Source organism: Passer domesticus, chromosome 27 (assembly GCF_036417665.1).
Source record: "Passer domesticus isolate bPasDom1 chromosome 27, bPasDom1.hap1, whole genome shotgun sequence".
Classification (NCBI taxonomy): Eukaryota; Metazoa; Chordata; class Aves; order Passeriformes; family Passeridae; genus Passer; species Passer domesticus.
The window spans coordinates 4,957,846-4,977,893 of NC_087500.1; the positions used below are offsets into that span (position 1 = coordinate 4,957,846).

At 69.6% G+C, this 20,048-nt stretch overlaps 1 protein-coding gene across 4 annotated transcripts; it reads left to right on the plus strand.

Moving 5' to 3' along the window:
• Positions 1–2,879: 2,879 nt before the first annotated feature.
• ITGA3 (integrin subunit alpha 3) lies at positions 2,880–19,808 on the plus strand. Of its 4 annotated transcripts, none has more exons than XM_064399930.1 (26): positions 2,880–3,163; positions 8,243–8,364; positions 8,452–8,534; positions 9,006–9,255; positions 9,538–9,621; positions 10,013–10,220; positions 11,251–11,444; positions 11,712–11,800; positions 11,890–12,026; positions 12,126–12,212; positions 12,293–12,360; positions 12,440–12,576; positions 13,774–13,920; positions 13,994–14,091; positions 14,675–14,840; positions 14,924–14,992; positions 15,109–15,188; positions 15,282–15,359; positions 16,239–16,341; positions 16,589–16,759; positions 16,856–16,969; positions 17,074–17,187; positions 17,436–17,534; positions 17,791–17,916; positions 18,452–18,598; positions 18,675–18,948. In XM_064399930.1, exons 1-25 carry the CDS (start codon positions 2,955–2,957, stop codon positions 18,560–18,562), a joined length of 3,144 nt encoding a protein of 1,047 aa, XP_064256000.1. In that variant the 5' UTR covers positions 2,880–2,954; the 3' UTR covers positions 18,563–18,598; positions 18,675–18,948. The 4 variants fall into 4 exon arrangements, with proteins under 4 accessions (XP_064256000.1, XP_064255999.1, XP_064255998.1 ...); XM_064399929.1 differs by having other exon boundaries at positions 18,806–18,946; XM_064399928.1 differs by lacking the exon at positions 18,452–18,598 and having other exon boundaries at positions 18,806–19,808.
• The last annotated feature ends 240 nt before the right edge of the window (positions 19,809–20,048 follow it).

The window sequence follows — 20,048 nt, forward strand, 5'->3', positions numbered from 1 at the left end:
AGTGGGTGAAGGAGGGTGAGGGAATAAATAAAGTGTGCAGGGTGCTGTCTGCAGGAGGGGGGTCCTGGGGACACAGGGGACACGGTGGGGGCAGGACGGGGCTGTTTACGAGGGAACTTTGGGGCTCTGGGGGGATTTTTTGGAGGATTGTTTATAGAGTTTGTTGTGGGGCAGGGAAGGGGGGTTGGGGTTTGGGACTGGGATGGATCCGTGCTTGGGGCTGGGGGTTTTAGGGGTTTGTTTATGGCCCCCCCCCACTTCTCTCCTGCTCCCACCTTGTCCCAGCAGCGCCCCCCAGGCCAACACCTCCCCCCGGAGGACCCTCCCGTACCCCCCACCCTGCCACGCTCCCCCCGCGCTGGGGGCACCTCGGGGCGGTGACAACCCCGATTTTGGGGGGACACCCCCGGGGGCCTGTGCCCCTCTCCCACCCCCACTCAGAGCCGCGACCCCTGTGCTGCCCGAGGACTCCCAGCAGCGTGACCCACCGGGGGTCGCGGGCCAGCCCTGGTCCCCCCCCGGCCACCCCCCGGGCTGTCCCCACCGCCCCCAGCAGCGGCGAGGGGGGGCTTTGCAAGGGGGGGGGGGGGGGTGTTTTTGGGGAGGGGTCTCTGCTTCTACGGGCAGGAACTTCCCCTGACAGGAACAGGGGGGCTGCGGGGGGGGCTAGGTCGGTGACCTGGGCAGGGCTGTCCCCTCCTGTCCCCTCCTGTCCCCTCCTGTCCCCTGTCTGTGGTGTCCCCCCCCCCCCCACCCCCGGTGCCCCCCGGGTCCCCCCGGCCCGGCCGCGGCGCGGGGCAACGGCTCCGCCTGGCGGCCACGGCGGGAACTGCACCGCGAGCGGGCCCGCGGGTTCGAATCCCGGCACGGCCGGTACCGCCAGGACCGCGGGTTCGAGTCCCGGCACCGCCAGGACCGCGGGTTCGAGTCCCGGTACCGCCGGTTCGAGTCCCGGCACCGCCAGGACCGCGGGTTCGAGTCCCGGTACCGCGGGTTCGAATCCCGGCACCGCCGGTACCGCCCGGGCCGCGGGGGAAGAGGGAGAAAAACAGGGAATGGGAAAGGAGCAGGAATGGGAAGAGGGGAATGGGAGCAGGAATGAGAAACAGGAACAGGAATATAGAGATAGGAATAGGATAGGAATACGAATAGGGATAAATATGGATAGGAATAAGAGTAGGAGCACGGATAGGTAGGAATGGGAATGCGCAGGAAGAGGAGTAAGAATGCATAGGAAGAAGAGCAGGAATACGAGTAGGAATAGGATTAGAAGCAGGAATGGGAATGAATAGCAATAGGAATAAGAGCAAGAACAGGGAAAGGAAAGAAATAGAAATAATAGAAACAGAAAGGAAGGGAAATTATAGAAGCAGAGAGGCAGAAATGAAGAGAGCAGGGATGAGCGCCCAAGGGGGCAGGAGGCCGAGCACGGCCCCGCTTCCCACGCGGGAACTGCAGCCCGGGACCCCAGGAATCCATTCCGAGGGGACAGAAGCGTCTGCGAGCGCCCAGCCCAGCCCTGGGAGCTGCGCCGGGGCTCCCGGGGAGGTTCCCAGGGTCCCCGGGAGCCGCTGGGACATCCGCGGGTCCCCAGCCGGGCTGTCGCCAGGGCTGGGCGCCGCCGGGAGCGGCTCCGCGGCAGGAAAAGCCGGTTGTGGAGCTGCGGGCCGGGGAGGGCAGCGGGGCCGCAGGGGGAGCGGGTCCGGCCAGTCCCCGGCCGGGCTGGAACTGGGAGCTCCGGGGCCGCGCTGGCACCCGCGGAACCCCAGAGCCGGGAGCTGAGGGTGGGGAGGGGCTGGGGGCGCAGGTCGGGGGTGCTGGGGCAGGCAGAGGGGCAGAATTCGCTGTTTTGGGGCACCCGGGGGGCTCTGGGGGGGGCCCCACGGGCAGGGCTGAGCACAGGGTCCCGTCAGGACCCCCCGAGTGTCCCTCCCAGGGCTGGGGGTGCCCCCCACGACCCCCCAAGGCTGAAGGGTTTCCTCCACGTGTCCCCCCAAAAAGGCCGGGGGGGGGGGTCGCGCAGCCCGGCAGCGTCCCCGGGAGCCCCCGCGTGTCCCCCCAGCCCCGGCACAGCCGCGGGGGTCGGGCTGGGGGGGTCCCCGAGCGCCCCCACCCCCACCCCCATCCCCACCGAGCATCTTCGGGTCAATGGCGTCACCTCGTGGCCTTTCGGGGCAATGACACCAATGACGTCATCGGTGTCACCGGGGGGCGAGGGGCGGGGCCGGGCGTGGGGACAGGGGACAGGGGAGGGGACAGGGGAGGGGACAGGGGGGTCCCCGTGCCGGGGCCGCGGTGTGTGTCCCTGCTGCCGTCACCCTCCCCAGCGGCGGTGACCCGGGAGGGGACACGGGGCGGGGGACAGCGGACATCCTGCAGCCCCCCCAGCCCGGATTTCCCGGCACGGCGGGAGCGGCTCCCGGTGACCTTTGCCGGGGTGGGCACGGTGACATCGCCGGGACGCTGCGGTGTCCCCAGGGCCGCCGCCGTGTCCCCTCGCTGCCCCCGCGGGGGCGGGGCTGTCCCGCTGCCGCTCTGGGGGTCCCGCCGTCACCTCCTGCCGTTGCGGGGGGGTCTCATCCCATAAAGGCTCCTCACCTGGGGGGGTCCCACCCCAAAGAGGGGCCAGGCAGGGGGGGTCCCACCCCGGGGGGATTGTCGCGCGGGGGGGCGGGGGGCACACGGAGGGGCCCGGCGGGGGCGGGGGGCGGCTCGGGGGGCGGCGGTGCCCCCGCGGGGCTGCCGGGGCGGCGGAGGCGGGGTTCGCTCCCCCTCAGGTGCGGCGGCCCCGCCCTCACCTGCGCACGCAGGTGGGCGCGGCGCGGCGCGCGGCCCCTTTAAGGGGGCGTGTCCGGAAGCCGCGCGGCCCCGCCCCGGCCCCGCCCGGCCCCGCCCCCTCCCGCGCGCACCGGTCCCGGTGGGGCGCGGGGCGGGTACGGCGGCCGGTGCGGGACATGGCGCGGCGCCGCCGGCTGCTGCCGGGGCTGCGGCTCGGCCCCGGGCTCGGCCCGCTGCTGCTCGGGCTCGGCCCGCTGCTGCTCGGCGCCGCCGCCGCCTTCAACCTGGACCGCACCTTCCCCGTGCTCAAGGAGGGCCCCGCCGGAGCCCTGTTCGGCTTCTCGGTAGCGCTGCACCGGGAGACGGAGCGGCGGGAGCGGAGCCTGTGAGCGCGACCCCCGTGCGGAGCGGGACAGTGACGGGAGGCTCACCTGAGGGGGGGGGGGGGTGGGACGGGGAAAACGGGGAGGGGTCCCCCGTGGGGGTGCGGGGGTCCCCGGGTGGAGCGGGGGGGTCTCCGGTGCTTGGGACCCCCGTGAGGAGGAGGAGGAGGGTGAGACAGCGCTTTACCTGTGGGAGGGGGCGTCCCCGTGAAGGGGGGGGGTCTCCCGTGGGGGGCGGGGGCGATGTGAGTGCTCCCCGTGGGGTGGGGAGGGGTCCCCGTGGGGTGGGGAGGGGAGGGGAGGGTCCCGGGGGGGTGAGGAGCCCCCCCTTGGGATGGGGGTCCCACGTGGGGAGGGGTCCCTGTGGGGAGGGGTCTTTATTGGGGGGGGTCCCTGCTCTGTGCCGGGGCTGTCCCGAGCCCGCGCCGCCGCCGTGGGGGCGGGGCGCACCTGGAGGGGGGTGGGGGGCCGGCAGAGGGATCCCCCCCTGGGGAGGGGGCTCCGGGTTTGGGGGGTGGCCCAGAGCCCGGCTGGGGGGGGGTCTCCCGCTCGTGGGACACCCCCGCTCTTTGCCACACCCGGTACGGGCGGGGGTCCCGGTGACACCGGGGCGGGGGGGGACCGGTGTCCCCCGGGTGGGCTCGGAGCCCCTTTGGGGGGTGACCCCTCCCCAGCGGAGCGCTCCCGGCCGGCGCCGGCCCCCAGCGGGGCTGTGGCGGAGCCCCCCGCGCCCCCCGGTACCGGCGGGGCCCGGTGCCCGGGAACCTGTTGGGCCGTGGTTCCTGCCGCGGGCACGGCCCCACAAAAGCGCTTCTCAGCCGGGGCAGCCCCCGCGCCGTGTCCCCGCTGTCCCCGCTCCCGGTGCCGCTCCCGGTGCCGCTCCCGGTGCCGCTCCCGGCCGGGAATTCCCGTCCGCGCCGGGCGAAGGCTCCGCCGCAGGGCTGGGCTGCCTTTGTCCGCCCCAAGGGCACGGTTCCTGCTGGATCCCCGTCCCGCGGCTCTCCCGCCTGCGGGGGGCTCCTCGGAGACCCCCGGGGCTCCCGTTTTTCCCGGGGGGGCGGCGGGCGGGCAGCAGCTGCCGGGGCCCGGCGTGTGCCGCATTCCAGGGATGCATTCGGGGCCGTGGGACGCGGAGCCGCTCCCCGCGGGGCTCCGGGGGCCGCGGGACCCCCCCCGTGCCCGGGGGGGACGCGCGGGCCCCCCCCCGCCGCCGGGCCCTGCCCGCCCCGGTGCTACCGGGGGGCACCGGGCGGGGGTCGCGGCCGGCACCGGGACAGCTCCGGTCGTGTCTTCCCGGGAACGGCCCCGGGGGGGGTTCGGGTTCGGGGGGGCTGTGACAGGGACGTGCCACCCCCGCACCTGCGCCGCGTGTCCCGGCGGGTCCCGGTGGGGCGCGGAGGCTCCGCCGGCCCCGGGGCCGGACCCCCCCCGGGCATTGGGGGTGCTCTCCATCCCGGGGGGGCCCCGGGGGTCGCGGCCCGGTGCCGGGCGTGGCCGCGGTGCCCCGAGCCCGCAGGTGCAGGGTGGGGACAGGAAAGGGACATTTCCTGCCGCCGCTCCGGGGGGGGGGTCCGCGCTCTTCGGGGGGGCTGGCTCCCGTCCTGGCCGTGGGGGCGGCGGCGGGACCGGAGGGGCGCTCCGGGGGCAGCGCCGCCGCTCCCGAGCTGCCGGGCGGGGCCGGGGCGCTGCCGGAGCCCCCCATGCCGTGCCGTTCCGTGCCGTGCCGTGCTGTGCCCAAGCAAAGGTTTGTTTGCTCGCTCCTCCCCGGCCAGGTGAGCTCTTATCAGCGCTCCCGACATTACCGAGCTCCGCCGGCCGCTCCCGCCGGGAGCCGCTCCCGCCCAGGGGAAACTGAGGCACGGCTGATCCCTCCCAGGAAAGCCGAAGAACCCCCCAAACTCTGCGGGCAGAGGGGAGGCAGCGCCCAGATCTGCAGCCCGGTGGGAGCGGGGGCTCGGCTCGGGGCTCGGGGGTCTCCCTGGCTGCAGCTGCTGCTGAGGAGAGCGCGCTCTCCTGGCTGCGAGCCCGGCTCTCCCTCCCCCGGCCGGGCTTTTGCGGATTGCTGGAGCTGGCTGAGCTCCCCCTGCCTTGGCCCGAATCCGCCGGGGTCCTGCGGGGCTGCGGCTGCTCGGCAGGAGGAGGGGGACGGACGAGGGGCCGTCTGTCCGTCCGTCCATCCATCCATCCATCCATCCATCCATCCATCCATCCATCCATCCATCCATCCATCCATCCATCATCCCTCCAGGAGCCGTCCCCCCTCTCCCGGCCCCTTCCCCGCTGGATTTCCGTGCCCGGGACCCCCCTGGCAAACACAGAGCCCCGGGGGCGGGGGGCGGGCCGGGCCCCCCCTCCTGCTCCTCCCTCCCTCCGGAGCGTGGTGGGAGATGGGTGAGGGGCTCCCTGGGGAGGGGGCTGAGGTGCCCGGGTGGGATTCTCTGCCCTCCTCGCCTCTCCCACCCCGGGGGGGCCGCAGTTTGGGGTGCTGGTGCCCGGAGCCTCGCAGGGCCCCCCCCTCCCAGCTGAGCCAGCGCTGGCAGGGAGCCCCCCCCGCTTCCATGCAGCCCCCCCCCCCCGCTTCCATGCAGCCAGGGCGGATTAGGACGGAGCACGGCCTCGCATTCCTGCCTCCCTCCCGTCCCGGCCTCCCCCTCGTGCCGCTCTGACCATCTCCGGCACAACCGCAGCTCCCGGTCCCGCCGGGACCGCTGCCACAAACTGCTCCCGGCCCCCCCGAACCCCCGCTCCGCTCCCCCGGGATCCCCCGGGTGGGGGCCGCCCCTGGGTGCCCCCCCCTGCTCGGGAAGGTGCCGCACTCCCCCTTTCCCAGGAGGGGAACTGCGGGTGGGCTGCCGTGCCGTGCCGTGCCGTGCCGGGAATCTTGGCTGGAGGCAGCGGCATGCCGGAGCTGCTTGCCTTGGGTGGGCTCCCGCCCCCCGGGACCCGCGGGGACCACCGGGGGAGCCTGGGGGCACCGCCGGGGCCGCGGGTCCCCCTGGGTTTTGGGGTGTGGGGGCAGGATCCCCCCAGCTCTGAGTCACGGCAGCTGCCCTGAGTCACTTCCCCCCCAGGTAAGGGGGGACAATGGTGCCCCTTGTGCCCCCCCTTGCAGCAGATTCCTTTGTGCCGAGCTGGCATCACCAGGAGCCCTCACTCCCTCCTTCTCTTCCCGCACCCCCGTCCTGGCATTCCTGCGGGGAGCAGCCCCCCCGGGACCCCCCTTTTGGGGTGAGCGGTGCCAACCCCCCCCCACCTGCAGCCGCGGGCTGACTCAGCCGGCCCGGGGGGGTCCCGGCGTGCCGGGGCGGGGGCTGCCCGGGGCCCCGCATTCCTCCTGCGCCTGGGCTTTGAGTCAGCGCCCGGCCCGCCCGGACGTGCCCGCTGCGGGCCCCGCATTGCTCGGCTGCCCGGCGCTCCCTGCCCGCGGGGCTGCCGCGGGGCCCGCGGCGCTCCGCCTGTCCTGGCTGGGATGGGGACAAGGGGGACAGCAGTGCTCGGTCTGTCCTGGCTGGGGGTGGGGACAGTGGGGACAGCGGCGCTCCGCCTGTCCTGGCTGGGGTGGGGACAATGGGGACAGCGGCGCTTGGCTCTGTCCTCGCTGGTGGCCCTGCTGAGCACCGGCCGGCTCGGTACACCGGTGCCCCGTGAGCAGCTCTGGGTGCCGTGTCACCCTCATGTCTTGTGTGCCGTGTCCTGGGTGCCATGCCCCGTGTGCCGTGTCCCCCCCATGTCCTGGGTGCAGTGTCCCCCCATATCCTGGGTGCCATGTCCTGGGTGCCGTGTCCCCCTGTGTCCTGGGTGCCGTGTCCCCCTGTGTCCTGGGTGCCGTGTCCTGGGTGCCGTGTCCCCCCGTGTCCCTCTGTGTCCTGGGTGCTGTGTCCCCGTGTCCCGGGTGCCGTGTCCCCCCATAATCCTGGGTGCTGTGTCCCCGTGTCCTGGGTGCCGTGTCCCCCCGTGTCCCGCCTGCCAGAGGGAGGCCCTTCCTCCCGCAGCCCGGCCACCTCACGCCATTGTCCCGGCGCTCCCGAAGGGCTTCCCGGCGGAAAGGCTGGCCCTTCCGGAGCCCTGCGGCCGTGCCAGCTCCCTGCCAGGGCCACGGGCCTTGCCTGGCGTCCCCGGCATCTTCCTTTGGGGTGGGGGTGCCTTCAGCATCACCTGAAGGGGCTGGGGGCACGTCCAGCCTGGAATGCCAGTGTCCCCCATGGGCACTGCCCTGCCTGGGGGAGGTCACCCCCGGGAGGTGCTGCCTGTCCTGGGGCAGCCCCGAGCTGCCCGAGCCCCTCCGGGCTGGGGGTGTTTGTGTCACATGAGGGGTGTCTGGGATGAGGGGTGTCCGTCCCTCATGGGGGTGTCTGTCCCACATGAGGGGTGTCTGTCCTGGATGGAGGAGTGTCTGTCCCTCATGAGGGTGTCCATCCCACACGAGGGTGTCCATCCCACATGGGGGTGTCTGTCCTGGATGAGGGGTGTTTTTTTGGGATGAGGGGTGTCCATCCCACACGAGTGTGTCCGTCCCACACGAGTGTGTCCGTCCCACCCGAGGGTGTCTGTCCCACCCGAGGGTGTCCGTCCCCCCTCCCCGCTCCCGAGGCTCTGTCCCTCGCTGTCAGCATTCCCTGGCGCGGCTCGGCGCTGTCGGCCGGACACGCCGCAGCTGTGCCGGGCTGCGGACGGATCAAAGCCCGCCCGGGGGTGTTTACACGGGCGCTGTTTAGGGCAGCCCCTCCCTCTTGTTTTCCCTGCCAGCGCAGCGAGGTTTGGGGGGGGGGTGTCACTGTGACCCCTCTTCCCACCCCCATGCACAGGGATGGGGGCTCAGCCATGGGAGGGGGGCTGGCAAGGAGTGGGGGAGCAATGACTCTGTCAGTCTGTCCCTGAGGCTGTTTGGGGTCCCTGTGTCCCCTTCCAGCTCTGGAGAGGGGGCTGACCCCGTTATTTGGGGGTGTCAGGGTGTGACAAACTCTGGGGAAGCAGCTCCGGTGTCCCCTCCCCAGGGCACCCACCAAAATGAGCTGGAGGGCTTTGGGGGGTTGGACCTGGCCCCCCATCACCCACCCCCGTGCCCCCTTTGTGCCCCCCAGGCTGCTGGTGGGGGCCCCCCAGGACGCGGAGCCGGTGAACGGGACGCGGACGGGCGCGGTGTACGCCTGTCCCCTGAGTGCCACCACCCGCGACTGCCAGCGCCTGCCCATCGAGCTCAAGGGTGGGTGACCCCCCCCCGGGGTGTGCGACCACCCCAAAACCCCCCCAGGAGCGGGGACCCCCTCTCAGGCCGGCTGTTCCCCCGCAGATGAGCCGGACAAGGCCATCATCGAGGACATGTGGCTGGGGGTGACGGTGGCCAGCCAGCGGCAGCCGCCGGGGAGGGTCCTGGTGAGTCGGGGGTGCCAGGGGGCTTTGCACCCCCAGAGCCCAGATCCTTGCACACCCAGATCCTTACACACACAGATCCTGGTTCTTTACACACACAGGAGACACCCCAAAGGTGTCCCCACACCTTTGGGGTGTCCCCCGAACCTCAGTGTCCCCGCTGTCCCCAGGCCTGTGCCCACCACTACACGCGGGTGCTGTGGCTGTCCCTGAGCTGTCCCTGGGCTGTCCCTGGGCTGTCCCTGAGCTGTCCCCGCTGTCCCCAGGCCTGTGCCCACCGCTACACGCGGGTGCTGTGGCTGTCCCTGGACTGTCCCTGGGCTGTCCCTGGGCTGTCCCTGGGCTGTCCCTGAGCTGTCCCTGTCCCCAGGCCTGTGCCCACCGCTACACGCGGGTGCTGTGGCTGTCCCTGGGCTGTCCCTGAGCTGTCCCTGGGCTGTCCCTGGGCTGTCCCTGAGCTGTCCCTGTCCCCAGGCCTGTGCCCACCGCTACACGCGGGTGCTGTGGTCGGGCGCCGAGGCGCAGCGCCGCATGGTCGGCCGCTGCTACGTGCGGGGCAATGACCTGCGCCTGGACCTGGCCGACGAGTGGCAGACGTACCACAACGAGATGTGCAACGCCAACACCGACACCGACGAGACCGGCATGTGCCAGATGGGCACCAGCGCCGGCTTCAGCGCCAACATCATCTACTTCGGGGCGCCCGGCGCCTACAACTGGCAGGGTGAGGGTCCTTGGGGGGCACAGGGGGGACCTGCCACCCCTGGGGTCACCCCTTCTCCTGGGGGTTCCACTTACCTTTGGGGACACTTCCTTCCCTGGGGATTTGTGCCCCATGGGACCCCCATGGGACCCTGTTCCCAAGGTGCCCATGCCCCCGTGGGACCCCGAGGTGCCCGTGCCCCCGTGGGACCCCGAGGTGCCCGTACCCCCCATGGGACCCCGAGGTGCCCGTGCCCCCGTGGGACCCCCGGTGCTGGGGGGTGACGCCCCCTCCCCTCTCCAGGCACGGATTACATGCTGCAGCGGGAGACGTGGGACCTGCACGACTTCTCCTACCCCAACAAGAGGAACGGCAACACCTACATAGGTGGGGGGAGCCCGGGGGGGCCTGGGGCGAGGAGGAGGGGGTGGATTTAGGGTGGTGGGGGGGCTCAGGGAGGCTTGCAGACCCCCCTGGGACGGTGAGACTGGGGGGCAGTGGTGACATTGGGGTGACGTCGGGCGTGGAGGGAGAAGGGCTGAGGAGGAGCTTTGGGGGCTGCGAGCTTTGGGTGTGGACGTTAAAGGCACGAGGGACACGTGGGGACACTTAGGGACACTTAGGGACACTTAGGGACACTTAGGGACACTTCAGGAGGGTGTGAGCAGTTCCCAGCGCTCCCCCCGGGACACCCGGCGCTGGAGGTGCCCAGGGCGGGGTGCGGGGTCTCGGGGGGGGTCTCGGGGGTCCCGTGCCCCCCCTGACGCGGCCCCCGCAGGGTACACGGCCGAGGTGGGCAGCGCGGTGCTGCAGCGGGACGCGGTGACCGTGGTGACGGGCGCGCCGCGGTACCGGCACACCGGAGCCGTGCTGCTGCTGAGCCGCGGCGCCCGGCAGACGCTGAACCGGAGCCTGCTGCTGCCCGGGCCGCAGGTCGGCTCCTACTTCGGCAGCGCCCTCGCCCTGGCCGACCTCAACAACGACGGGTGAGGGGCCGCGACCCCCGGCTCACCTGGGGCACCCTGGGGCTTCCTGGAGGTCACCTGGGGCTCACCTGGGGCACCCTGGGGCTCACCTGGGGCATCTTGGGGCTTCCTGGGGCACCCTGGGGCTCACCTGGGACTTCCTGAGCTCACCTGGGCTCACCTGGGGCTCACCTGGGGCATTCTGGGGCTCACCTGGGGCATCTTGGGGCTTCCTGGGGCACCCTGGGGCTTCCTGGAGGTCACCTGGGGCTCACCTGGGGCATCCTGGGGCTCCCCTGGGGCACCCTGGGGCATTCTGGGGCTCACCCGGGGCTTCCTGGGGCTTCCTGGAGGTCACCTGGGGCTTCGTGGGGCTCACCTGGGGCTTCCTGAGCTCACCTGGGGCACCCTGGGGCTTCCTAGGGCTTCCTGGGGCTCACCTGGGGCATCCTGGGACTCACCTGGGGCTTCTTGGGTCTCACCTGGGGCTCACCTGGGGCTCACCTGGGGCTTCCTGAGCTCATCTGGGGCTCACCTGGGGCACCCTGGGGCATTCTGGGGCTCACCTGGGGCTTCCTGGGGCTTCCTGGAGGTCACCTGGGGCTTCGTGGGGCTCACCTGGGGCTTCCTGAGCTCACCTGGGGCTTCCTGGGCTGGGATCAGCTGGGGGGGGGGGGGGTTTGTCTTAGGATGTCCTGAAGCTCAGGTGGGCTCGGACCCCAAAGTTCCCATGGGTGGGGGTCTCACCTGGAGCACCCTGCAGCTTCTGAGGGTGGGGGGGGTCTCACCTGGGATATCCTGTAGCTCCCAGGGGTGGGGGTCTCACCTGGGACCTCCTGAGGGTGAGGGTCTCAGCTGGAGCACCCTGAAGCTCCCATGGGTGGGGGTCTCACCTGGGACATCCCACAGCTCCTGAGGGTAGGGGTCTCACCTGCAGCACCCTGCAGCTCCTGGGATCCCAGCTCTGGGCTGGGGAGGTTTTTTGGGGTTTTTTTGTGTCTCCAGGCCGTGTCACAGCCCCACCCCGGGCACCCCTCTGCTGTCCCCGCAGGTGGCAGGACCTGGTGGTGGGGGCCCCCTACTACTTCGAGCGGAAGCAGGAGGTGGGGGGCGCGGTGTTCGTGTACATGAACGAGGCCGGGGGCTTCCAGCAGCTCCCCAGCCTGGTGCTCACCGGGCCCAGCTACTCCGGCTTCGGCTTCGCCCTGGCCAGCGTCGGGGACATCAACCAGGACGGGTTCCAGGGTGAGCTCCTTCGTGGGGAAGCGCTTTTTGGGGAGCCACGGGGGGGCTCGGGGAAGGAGGGGGTGTGGGGGGGTCTCTGGAGAGGTGTGGGGTGAAGGGGAGGAGATGGGGGTAGGTTGGAGGTCCTGATTGTCCCGTTATTCCTTCTGTCCATCCCTCCCTCCCACCTGTGCTGAGTTTGGGGGGTCTCACAGGAAGGGGGGACCCCACGCATGGCCAGGGCTGGAGTTTGGGGTCTGGGGGCTGACCCTGCTCTTGTGCCCCCAGATATCGCCGTGGGGGCTCCTTTCGAGGGGCCTGGCAAGGTCTACATCTACCACAGCAGCGCCCAGGGGCTGCGGGACCGACCCCGGCAGGTAACGGCCCCGGGGACCCCCAGGCCTGGACCCCTCCCCAGATCAGGCCTGTGGACACCCCCTGAGACCCCCCTGCCCCCCAAATCCAGGTGATCAGCGGGGCAGAGCTGGGCCCCACCAAGATCAAAACCTTCGGGTACTCGCTGAGCGGGGGGCTGGACATGGACGGGAATTCCTACCCGGACCTGCTGGTGGGCAGCCTCAGCGAGAGAGTCGTGCTGCTCAGGTACAGCCACGGGGACAGGGGACAAGTGTCCTGCCCCCCCTGCCACCCCTGGGGTGGGCACGGAGCAGGGGGGCTCAGCCCAGCCCAATCCCTGCCCAGAGCCCGGCCCGTGATCAACATCCTGGACAAGACCTTCACGGTGACCCCCAGCAAGGTGGACCCTGCCCAGTGCACGCCCAAGTCCTGGTGAGTCCCAGGTGTCCCCGGTGTCCCCGTGGCTGCTGGTGGCACCCCTGGCTTGGCTCACAGCCCCTTTGTCCCCGCAGCATGACGGTGACCCTGTGCTTCTCCTACAACCAGAGCGCGGGGGACCCCAACTACAGCGAGAGGATCAGTGAGTGGGGGTGCTGGGGGGACACGGGGACATGGGGACACGTTGTGGGGGGTGTTGGACAACTGGTGCTGTCCCCCAGCCCTGCAGTACACGCTGGAGGCCGACAAGGACCGGCACCCGCCCAGGGTCAGGTTCTCGGGGTCCCAATCTGCCACCTACACCGGGGACTTCTCCATGCCCGACACCCGCTGCCAGTCCCAGGAGCTCCTGCTGGTGGTGAGCGTCCTTCCCTCCATCCTTCATCCATCCTTCCCTCCCTCCTTCCCTCCATCCATCCATCCATCCATCCATCCATCCATCCATCATCCATCCATCCATCCATCCATCCATCCATCCATCCATCCATCATCCATCCATCATCCATCCATCCATCCATCCATCCATCATCCATCCATCCATCCATCCATCATCCATCCATCCATCCATCCATCCATCATCCATCATCCATCCATCCATCCATCCATCCATCCATCATCCATCCATCCATCCATCCATCCATCCATCCATCCATCCATCATCCATCCATCCATCCATCCATCCATCATCCATCATCCATCCATCCATCCATCCATCCATCATCCATCCATCCATCCATCCATCCATCCATCCATCCATCCATCATCCATCATCCATCCATCCATCCATCCATCCATCCATCCATCCATCATCCATCCATCCATCCATCCATCCATCATCCATCCATCCATCATCCATCCATCCATCCATCCATCCATCCATCCATCCATCATCCATCCATCCATCCATCCATCATCCATCCATCCATCCATCATCCATCCATCATCCATCCATCCATCCATCATCCATCATCCATCCATCATCCATCATCCATCATCCATCATCCATCATCCATCATCCATCATCCATCCATCATCCATCCATCCATCATCCATCCATCCATCATCCATCCATCCATCATCCATCCATCATCCATCATCCATCCATCCATCATCCATCCATCCATCATCCATCCATCCATCCATCCATCCATCATCCATCCATCCATCCATCCATCCATCCATCCATCATCCATCCATCCATCCATCATCCATCCATCCATCCATCCATCCATCCATCCATCCATCATCCATCCATCATCCATCCATCCATCCATCATCCATCCATCCATCCATCCATCATCCATCCATCCATCATCCATCCATCCATCATCCATCCATCATCCATCCATCCATCATCCATCCATCCATCCATCATCCATCCATCCATCCATCCATCCATCCATCCATCCATCCATCCATCCATCCCTCCATCCCTCCATCCCTGTGATCACTCTCCGGGGTCTCTCACTGGCTGCAGCAGCAGAGGGGTTCCCCAGCCGTGGCTGGAGCTGAGTTTGGGTCCAGGCAGGGTCTGTGTGTGGTTCCCACCCCGCAGGACAACGTCCGGGACAAGCTGCACCCCATCGTGCTCTCCATGAACTACTCCCTGCTGGAGAGGCCCAGAACCTTCCAGCTGGGCCCCCACTCCCTGGACGCCTTCCCCGTCCTCAACCAGGACCAGTCCCACGAGAACGAGACCAAGGTGAGCCGGCCGGGGGGACACCTGGGGTGCCCCGGGGGTGGCAGCCGCTCAGGGGACGTCCCTGTCCCTGCAGATCGAGTTCCAGAAGGAATGTGGCTCCGACAACCAGTGCTACAGCAACCTCCAGCTGCGGAGCAGCTTCGTCACCGAGCAGAACCAGCCGCTGCCCAGGTGACACAGAGCGTGTCCCCTCCTCCCCCCGGGGGTGTCCCTGTGCCATGTTTGTCCCTGTGCCACGTTTGTCCCTGTGCCACATGTGTCCCTGTACCACATTTGTCCCTGTACCATGTTGTATCCCTGTGCCATGTTGGTCCCTGTGTCACGTGTGTCCCTGTGCCACATTTGTTCCTGTGCCACAGGATGTCACTGTGCGACATTTGTCCCTGTGCCACGTGTGTCCCTGTGCCACGTTGTCTCCCCGTGCCATGGGATGTCCCTGTGCCATGGGGTGTCCCTGTGCTATGTTTGCCCCTGTGCCACCTTGTGTCCCTGTGCCATGTTGTGTCCCTGTGCCATGGGATGTCCCTGTGCAACCTGTGCCACGTGTGTCCCCGTGCCACATTTGTCCCCGTGCCACATGTGTCCCCATGCCACGTGTGTCCCTGTACCATGTTGTGTCCCCGTGCCACGTGTGTCCCCATGCCACGTGTGTCCCTGTACCATGTTGTATCCCCGTGCCACGTGTGTCCCCATGCCACGTGTGTCCCCGTGCCACGTGTGTCCCCGTGCCACGCTGACCCCGCTGTGCGCGCAGGGTGAACGGCACGCAGGTGCTGCAGTACAGCCGGGACGTGCGCAAGCTGCACCTGAGCATCAACATCACCAACGTGCCCACGGCGCCCTGGAACGGCGAGGACGCCCACGAGGCCCTGCTGAACGTCACCGTGCCCCCCAGCCTGCTGCCCTCCTCCGTCCGCCCGGTACGGGGGGCACCGCGGCCCCGAGTCCCCCCGGGAGCGGCCGGGCTCGGCCAGGAGCTTCCTGACCCCCTTGTCCTCCCCAGAGCGGAGCCTGCACCTTCGGGGAGACGGTGCTGTGCGAGCTGGGAAACCCCTTCAAGAGGAACCAGAGGGTGAGAGCTGCCCCTGCTGCCCCAGCTGTGCCCACCTGCCCCCAGCTGCCCCTTGCTGCCCCCACCCTTCGGGGGGGCTCAGCAGGGCTGAGTGCCCCCTGTGCCCCCGCGTGCAGGCAGAGCTGACCATCACCTTCGAAGCCATCGGGATCATGCTGGACACGCGGGAGGTGGCGGTGTGGCTGGACCTGTCCACGTGAGTGGGAAGGGCGGGACGGGGGCGGGGAGGGTCCCGGTGGCACCGGGGAGGTGCCCATCCCGGTGCCCCATCCTCCCGGTGCCCCGGCAGGCAGAGCACCCAGGAGGATCTGCAGCCCGTGCTGGCCAAGCTGCTGGTGGACTACAGCATCCAGTCCTCGCTGAGCATGTGAGTCCCCTGCACCCTCTGTGTCCCCTGCACCCTCTGTGTCCCCTGCACCCTCTGTGTCCCCTGGACCCCTCTGTGTCCCCTAGACCCCTCTGTGTCCCCTGCACCCTCTGTGTCCCCTGGACCCCTCTGTGTCCCCTGGACCCCTCTGTGTCCCCTGCACCCTCTGTGTCCCCTGCACCCTCTGTGTCCCCTGCCCCTCTCTGTGTCCCCTGGACCCCTCTGTGTCCCCTGCACCCTCTGTGTCCCCTAGACCCTTCTGTGTCCCCTCCACCCTCTCTGTGTCCCCTCCATCCCCTCTGTGTCCCCTGCCCCTCTCTGTGTCCCTTGGACCCCTCTGTGTCCCCTGCCCCTCTCTGTGTCCCCTCCATCCCCTCTGTGTCCCCTCCACCTTCTCTGTGTCCCCTCCACCCTCTCTGTGTCCCCTCCATCCCCTCTGTGTCCCCTGCCCCTCTCTGTGTCCCTTGGACCCCTCTGTGTCCCCTGCCCCCCTCTGTGTCCCCTCCATCCCCTCTGTGTCCCCTCCACCTTCTCTGTGTCCCCTCCACCCTCTCTGTGTCCCCTGCCCCTCTCTGTGTCCCCTGGACCCTTCTGTGTCCCCTGGAGCCCTCTGTGTCCCCTGCCCCTCTCTGTGTCCCCTGCCCCTCTCTGTGTCCCCTCCACCCGCTCTGTGTCCCCTGCCCCTCTCTGTGTCCCCTCCACCCGCTCTGTGTCCCCTCCACCCTCTCTGTGTCCCCTCCACCCTCTCTGTGTCCCCTGCCCCCCTCTGTGTCCCCTCTGTGTCCCCCCCCCGAGCCTGGCTGTGCCAGCGCTCCGTGTCCCGGGCCCGGGGCAGCAGTGGGGTGTCCCCTGTGCCCCTCACGCCGTTCCCGTTCCCAGAGCCTCCTCCCACATCCAGTCCTACTTCAGCGGGACCGTGGTGGGCGAGTCGGCCATGAAGCAGGAGCAGGACGTGGGCAGCCCCCTCACCTTCGACTTCCAGGTGAGCTGGGCAAGGCCGGGGAGGGAGGGAGGCGGATTTGGGAACGGGGAGGGAGGCGGATTTGGGAACGGGGAAGGGAAGTGGATTTGGGAACGCGGGAAGGAAGCGGATTTGGGAACGGGGAGGGAGGCGGATTTGGGAACGGGGGAAGGAAGCGGATTTGGCAATGAGGAAGGGAAGGGGATTTGGGAATGGGGAGGCAGGCAGATTTGGGAATGCTGGACTGCCCCTCCCGCCCTGCCCGCAGGTGACCACCAAAGGCGAGTCCCTGGGCACGCTGGGCACCATCCTGCTGGGGTTTGAGTGGCCCTACGAGATCCCCAACGGCAAATGGCTCCTCTACCCCACCGAGATCCTGGTGAACGGCAACGAGACGTGTCACCCCCCCGGGGGGCTCGTCAACCCCCTCAACCTCACCGTGAGTCACCCGCTGCCCCCGGGACGTGCCCCTGCCCCACCGCGGGGTCCTTCAGCCCCCCGGCACGGCCCTGACGGGGTTCGTGTCGCCCCTCAGCTGCTGCAGGACCAGGCTCCAGCCCGGCAGAGGCGGGAGCTGGAGCCCCCCGAGCCGGGCGAGCCCCCTGTCACCTTGGCCACCGGCCGGCGCCCGAGGTCCGAGGCGGTGCTGGTGAGTGGGGGCTGCAGGGGCAGGGGGGTCGGGCAGCACATCCCCCCTCCCGGGTCACTGTCCCCGCTGCTTCCCGGTGCCCCCCTGACCGCCGTGTCCCCCAGAGCTGCTCGGCGGGCACGGCGCGCTGCGTGTGGCTCGAGTGTCCCCTGCTGCACACGCAGCTGCCCTCCAGCTTCAGCCTCCGCGCCCGCGTCTGGAACAGCACCTTCATCGAGGTCAGTCGGGGCTGCGGGCTCGGGGCTGGGCCTGGGGCGCTGCTAAACCGGGCCCCGGGTCTGCCAGGGCTCGGCTCAGCAGCTCCAGGCACCCCCGTGTGTCCCCACTGTCACATGTGTCCCCTCTCTGTCCGTGTGTCAGCCATCAGCCGTGTGTCCATCATCATCCATGTCCCCTCCCTCATCCAGCGTTGTCCCCTGTGTGTCCCATGCTGTCCCTGTCCCTCAGCGTGTCCCCCTGTCCCCAGGAGTTCCGGGACTTTGACCGTGTGAAGGTGGCGGGCACGGCCACGCTGTTCCTGCGCTCGCAGGTGCCCACCATCAGCATGAGGAACCACACGGTGCGGGTGAGCCACGCCGGCCCAACTGGGCGGGACTGGGACAGACTGGGATGGACTGGTGGGACTGGGACAGACTGGGATAGACTGGGCGGGATTGGGACAGATTGGGGCACACTGGGCGGGACTGGGACACATTGGGCAAGACTGGGGCAGACTGGGTGGGACTGGGGCACACTGGGCGGGACTGGGGACCACTGGGGCACACTGGGCGGGACTGGGCCGCTGGAGCCTTGAGCCCCACGAGCCCCTTCCCACCCCCCAGTTCTCCGTGGACGTGGACTCGGAGCTGCAGGAGGAGCAGCCGGCCGAGATCGCGCTCTGGCTGGTGCTGGTGTCGGTGGCAGCGGGGCTGCTGCTGCTGGGGCTCATCATCCTCCTCCTCTGGAAGGTGAGGGGGGTCCCAAATCCCCTTCCCGGGCAGGAGGGGGTGCAGGAGCCGCGCTGGGACCCGATGGGCTCGTGTCACCCATGGCCACCTCCTCGCTGCCCGGCGAGGGGTGCGAGGCACTCACGGCTGGAAGAGTGTCCCCTCAGCTGGAAGGTGTCCCCTGCGGGTGACAGGTGTCCCCAAGTGGCAGGTGCCCCCCCGGGAGGAAGATTCCCGGCTGGAGAGGGAGGAGGAAGAGGAGCAGAGACATTCCCAGCGTGTCTTGGGGTGCAAAACACTTTGGGGTGTGCGCCCAAAGCGGGGCTGGACCTCCTTCCCTGTGGCTGTGCTGCAGGGGTGGGGGACCCCCAGAGCCCCCGGGGGGCTCCCCCAGCTGCTTGAAGCCCCCAGGAGGGGTCGCTGGGTCCGCAGGACCCCCCACCCCACGGCATCCCTGTGGGGCGTCTCCCTGCCCCACTCCCCCCACCTGCGGGGGGGTACCCAGGACCCCCCCAGCCCCTGTCCCGCCCCCCTGACCCTGTCCCCTTCCCTGCAGTGCGGGTTCTTCCGGCGGGCCAACACCCGGGCCATGTACGAGGCCAAGGGGCAGAAGGCGGAGATGAGGATCCAGCCGTCGGAAACCGAGCGGCTCACGGACGACTACTAACGGGGGGCGCGCCCCGTGCCCCCCCGGGCCCGCCTGGTAATGCCCCGTGGGGCCGGGCTGCGGCGGCGTCTTCCTCCTCTCCAGCCTCCTCTCCTCTTCCTCTGTCCCGCAGGGTCCCTCCGGGCTCTCCAGGATCGCCGCTCCCTCTGCTCTGCTCTCCGCCGCCTCGGGGGTCTCTCTGCCTCTCCCGGACCCTCTCCGGCGCCTCACTGACCCCGTGTCCCCTCTGTGTCCCCCCCGCAGTGTGACTTTTTCCAGCGGACCCGCTATTACCGGATCATGCCCAAGTACCACGCGGTGCGGATCCGGCAGGAGCAGCGCTACCAGCCCGGGGGGCTCCTGCCCCGCCGCCGCCGCAAGAAGCTCTGGGTGACCAAGTGGCAGGAGCCGGACAAGTACTACTGACCCCCAGCCCCCGCCCGGCCCCTGCCAGGGGGGCTCTGACTTTGCACAAGCGCATCTCCCCCTGCCCCTGCCCCTCGGACGCGGCCGCCGCCGGCCTTGGCTCCCGCAGCGCCTCCCGGTTGTCCCGGGGGGCTCCCGCAGCCCATCCCGCTCACCCGGGGGTCTCCCGCAGTCCCTCCCGGTTGTCCCGGGGGTCTCCCGCAGCCCCTCCCGGGGGGCTCTTGCACCCTCGTGCCTTGCACGCTTGTGGGGGCGACCCCCCAGCTGTGCCCCCCGCTCCCCGAAGTGCTGCTGGCCCCACCGAGTGCCTTCCTCCCCCCCCCGGCGCAGACACTCCGCTCGCCACCTCCCTGTGCCTTGTCCCTTGTCCCCAGCCTCCCTGGGGACACGGCCCGGCCCCTGGGGACACGCTCGCCCCCCTCCCCTCGGCAATGGGTGCGGGACCCCTCTGCTTTCCCCGGGGGGTTTGGGGGGAGCTCGTTCCCTCCTGCACCCCCTCCTCACCCCAAACCCCACGGGGGTCTCCCCTGCCGACCCCAGACCCCGCGGGGGTCTCCCCCTCCAAACCCCACGGGGGTCTCCCCTGCCGACCCCAGCCCCCTCCTGCTGTTCTCGCCGCTTTGCCTCGGGGGGTGCAGCGCTTCAGGCCGTGTCCCCCCCCACCCCCGCCCCGGGGGTCGCTGTCCCGCCCCGCGGGGTTAAATTATTCCGTGTTTCGGTGTTTCGGTGTCGAGCCCCGGCGTCCGCTCGGTACCGGGGGCGGCTGGCGAGGGGGTCCCGCGCCCCCAGCCGGCCCCCCAAGCCCCCCCCCCCCCCCCTCCCTCGCCGGGGCCCAATAAAGGCTCGCTCTGGGATTTGTAACCTCTTGTCCCCTCCGTGTCCTGGCTGCCGGGCTGGGGTCTGGGGGCTTTTGGGGCAAAAAGAGGACGGGGGGGGGGGGATGAGGAACCCGGGGGGGGGAGATGAGGAACCCGGGGGGGTAACGCTGGGGTTCGGGTGGGCTCAGACCCCCCAAACCATGGGGAAAGGCTCAAAGCCCCCCAAAAACACCCCGGGAAGGGGTCTGGGACCGCCGAGGGGC